This window comes from Belonocnema kinseyi, chromosome 2 (genome assembly GCF_010883055.1).
Source record: "Belonocnema kinseyi isolate 2016_QV_RU_SX_M_011 chromosome 2, B_treatae_v1, whole genome shotgun sequence".
In the NCBI taxonomy this organism is placed as follows: domain Eukaryota; kingdom Metazoa; phylum Arthropoda; class Insecta; order Hymenoptera; family Cynipidae; genus Belonocnema; species Belonocnema kinseyi.
Genome location: NC_046658.1, coordinates 92,995,703 through 92,998,498, shown reverse-complemented (window position 1 = coordinate 92,998,498; position 2,796 = coordinate 92,995,703). Strand labels below are relative to the sequence as shown.

The window sequence follows — 2,796 nt, the reverse complement described above, 5'->3', positions numbered from 1 at the left end:
TTTTTTCAAAAAGTTTCTCGCTCGGTAGAGTAAATAAAATGAAAACCTTATAAAAAAATATACAATGAGATATAATTAGACAAAATAAATATTCATTACCTGTACACTAATTTCGCACATTGTTCTTTTTACCATAAATAATTTCTCGGCTGGTGGATCTTAGAGCATGTTCAGCTCTCCAAATTATAGCAAGGTTGAAAGTCCGTGGATTTATAAGCACTGTTCTTGTACGGAGCTTTTGGATTAGAAATACGTATATCTCTCGTTGGAACTAATTGACGTAATTTAAACTCCATTTGGACAATCACGAAATGCCTGATCATGATGACGGTATATATTTTCCTTTGTATTACATTATGAAAATGCTTTATTATTGATTTTTAAATTGTTAATTATTACAGTTTATTGGATTAAAATTAAACAAATATTATTTTTAACGCCTTAGTTTCAAGGTCCTAATTTAGAAATAATTTAATTTTTAATCAAAAATTTGAGATTACATTTTTTTTTGAAAATTTATATTTTTTAAGTTGAAAATTCAAATCCTTGGTTTAAATTAAAAATACTTTCTCAAAAGTTCACTTTTTTGTTGAAGATTCAGAATTTATGTTGAATTTTTTTTTGTTTTTGTTACAAATTCATCGTTTACATGAAAATAAAATTTTTTTTTTGAAAATTCAAATTATTTGTTGAAAATTAATTTTTTGTTTAAAATTCTCATTCTCCAGTTAAAAATTGTGCTTTATTGTAGAAAAATAATATTTTATAATAGAAAATTAAACACTTTAGTAGAAAGTGTAACTATTTGGTCATAAATGTATGTATTTTGTTGAATATTTTTTGTAGAAATTCCATTTTTTGTTCAGAAATGCAATTATTAGGTCAAAAATTAATCTGCGTTAGTTTTAGAATAATGTCTTTTCTTTAAAAAGTTTGTTGGTTAAATTGTTCTGGTTTTTATTTTAAATAAAAATCTGTTTTTGTCGCAATATCAACACTTAAATTGTTCTTTGACAATTCATCCTTTTAGGTTAAAAATTCTATTCCTTGGTTGAAAGTAGAAATACTTTCTTAAAAGTTTATTTTTCTGATTGACGTATCATAATTTTTGATAAAAATTTGTTTTTTTTTTCTTTGTGAATTTTTTTTTGTACTGAAAATTTAGCTATTTATCGAAAATTCAACTGGTCGGTTGAATTTGAATTTTTTGGTTAAAAATGCAATTGTGTGGTTAAAAATTAATCTGTGTTAGCTAATGATTCATGTAGTTTGTTAAAAAATCTTTTTCCTTAGATAAATCCTAGTGTTTTTTGTTTTTAATAAAAATCTATTTCTTTTTTACGTATTAACTCTTACATTTTTCATTGACAATTTATTCTTTCAGATTGAAAAATCTGCTTATTAGTTGAAAGTTGAAATACTTTCTTAAAAGTTTATTTTTCTGGTTGAGATTTTGTATTTCGTAGAGAATTAAATTTAATAGCCATTTTTTTATTGAAAATAGATTTTTCTTTAATGGAAATATTACTGCTCTAACTTTGGTTAAATATTTATCTTTTAATGTTTAAAAATTCAACTATTTAACTGAAAATGTATGAAATATGTAGAAAAATCATCTTTTTCGGTATGAAATTATACTTCTTGGTTGAAAATTAAATTATTTGATAAAAAATGTATGTATTTTGTTAAAAATTCCTTTGTTTTTCGAGAAAAGTAATCTTTTAGGTTTAAAATTCAACCAATTGGTTTTAAAAATGAATGTATTTTGTTGAAAATTCGTCTTTTTTGTGTTTTTGTTAAGGATTCAGGTATTTTGTTGAAAATTTGTTTTTGTTTCTTAAATTAAACTATTTTTTAATTTAAATTAAAAAATTTTTAAATGTCAAATATTACTGTTTTCGTTGAAACTCACCATTTCAGATTAGAAATTCATCTAATTGGTCGAAAGTAGAAGAACTTTTTTTAAAGTTCATTTTTTTTAAGATTTATAATTTTAGCTGATAATAATTTTTATAAAAATTAACTTTTTAACTGAAAATTTAATTATTTTCCTCCAAATTTAACTGGTTACTTGAAAATTAACTTTCTTGTTGAAAATTCATCATCTTGAATTAAAAATTCAACTGTGCTGTAGAATATTTATATTTTCGGCTCGAAAATTCATCAATGTAGTAGAAATTTATACTACATTTTAAATTTACTTATGTTGAAACTTTAAGTATTTCAAGGATTCCAATTATTATTATTTTCTTATTTTAATATTAGAAAATTGGATTTGCAATTTTGAAAATTGAGGAAGTTTTATTTTAATATATATAAAAAATGTAAAAAAATTAAAAAATTGAAAGTTAATATTTCAGAAAGATAATTTTTCACAAAAAACCGAAAAAAAATCAAATCTCGGTGAATATTGTTATAATAATTAAATTTTTTATTTAAAAAAAAGGAGTAACGAAAAATATACGTTGTGTAGTATTCAGAGTCACGAATTTAACTAACATTCATTTCTAACATAAAAACTCTCAAGGCATTTCCAGTTTTTTTTAATCATTCCATCCATAGAACTTTAATTAGTGTCGTGATGTATTGAGTGAAAAATATTGGATTATTATATATACATCTGTACACAGGAATTTGATTTTTTGATTCTAATTAATTTTTAGAATAGATCGAATTTTGAATACGAGGGTAGTGCAATAAGTCCTTAGAATGAAGTATAAAAACAATTTTTTTGGGTAAATTTTTTTTTATTTTTCAACATAATCTCCTTGGAGCTCTATACACTTGGTCAATCGC

The 2,796-nt window shown here is 22.5% G+C and overlaps 1 protein-coding gene across 1 annotated transcript in view; it reads left to right on the top strand.

Moving 5' to 3' along the window:
* The first annotated feature begins 324 nt into the window (after positions 1 to 324).
* LOC117182897 (4-coumarate--CoA ligase 1-like) overlaps positions 325 to 2,796 on the top strand; it is a 14,749-nt gene continuing 12,277 nt past the window's right edge. The window contains exon 1 of the mRNA XM_033376011.1: positions 325 to 330. Within this exon, the coding sequence (XP_033231902.1) occupies positions 325 to 330 (6 nt within the window). The remainder of the gene's footprint in view (positions 331 to 2,796) is intronic.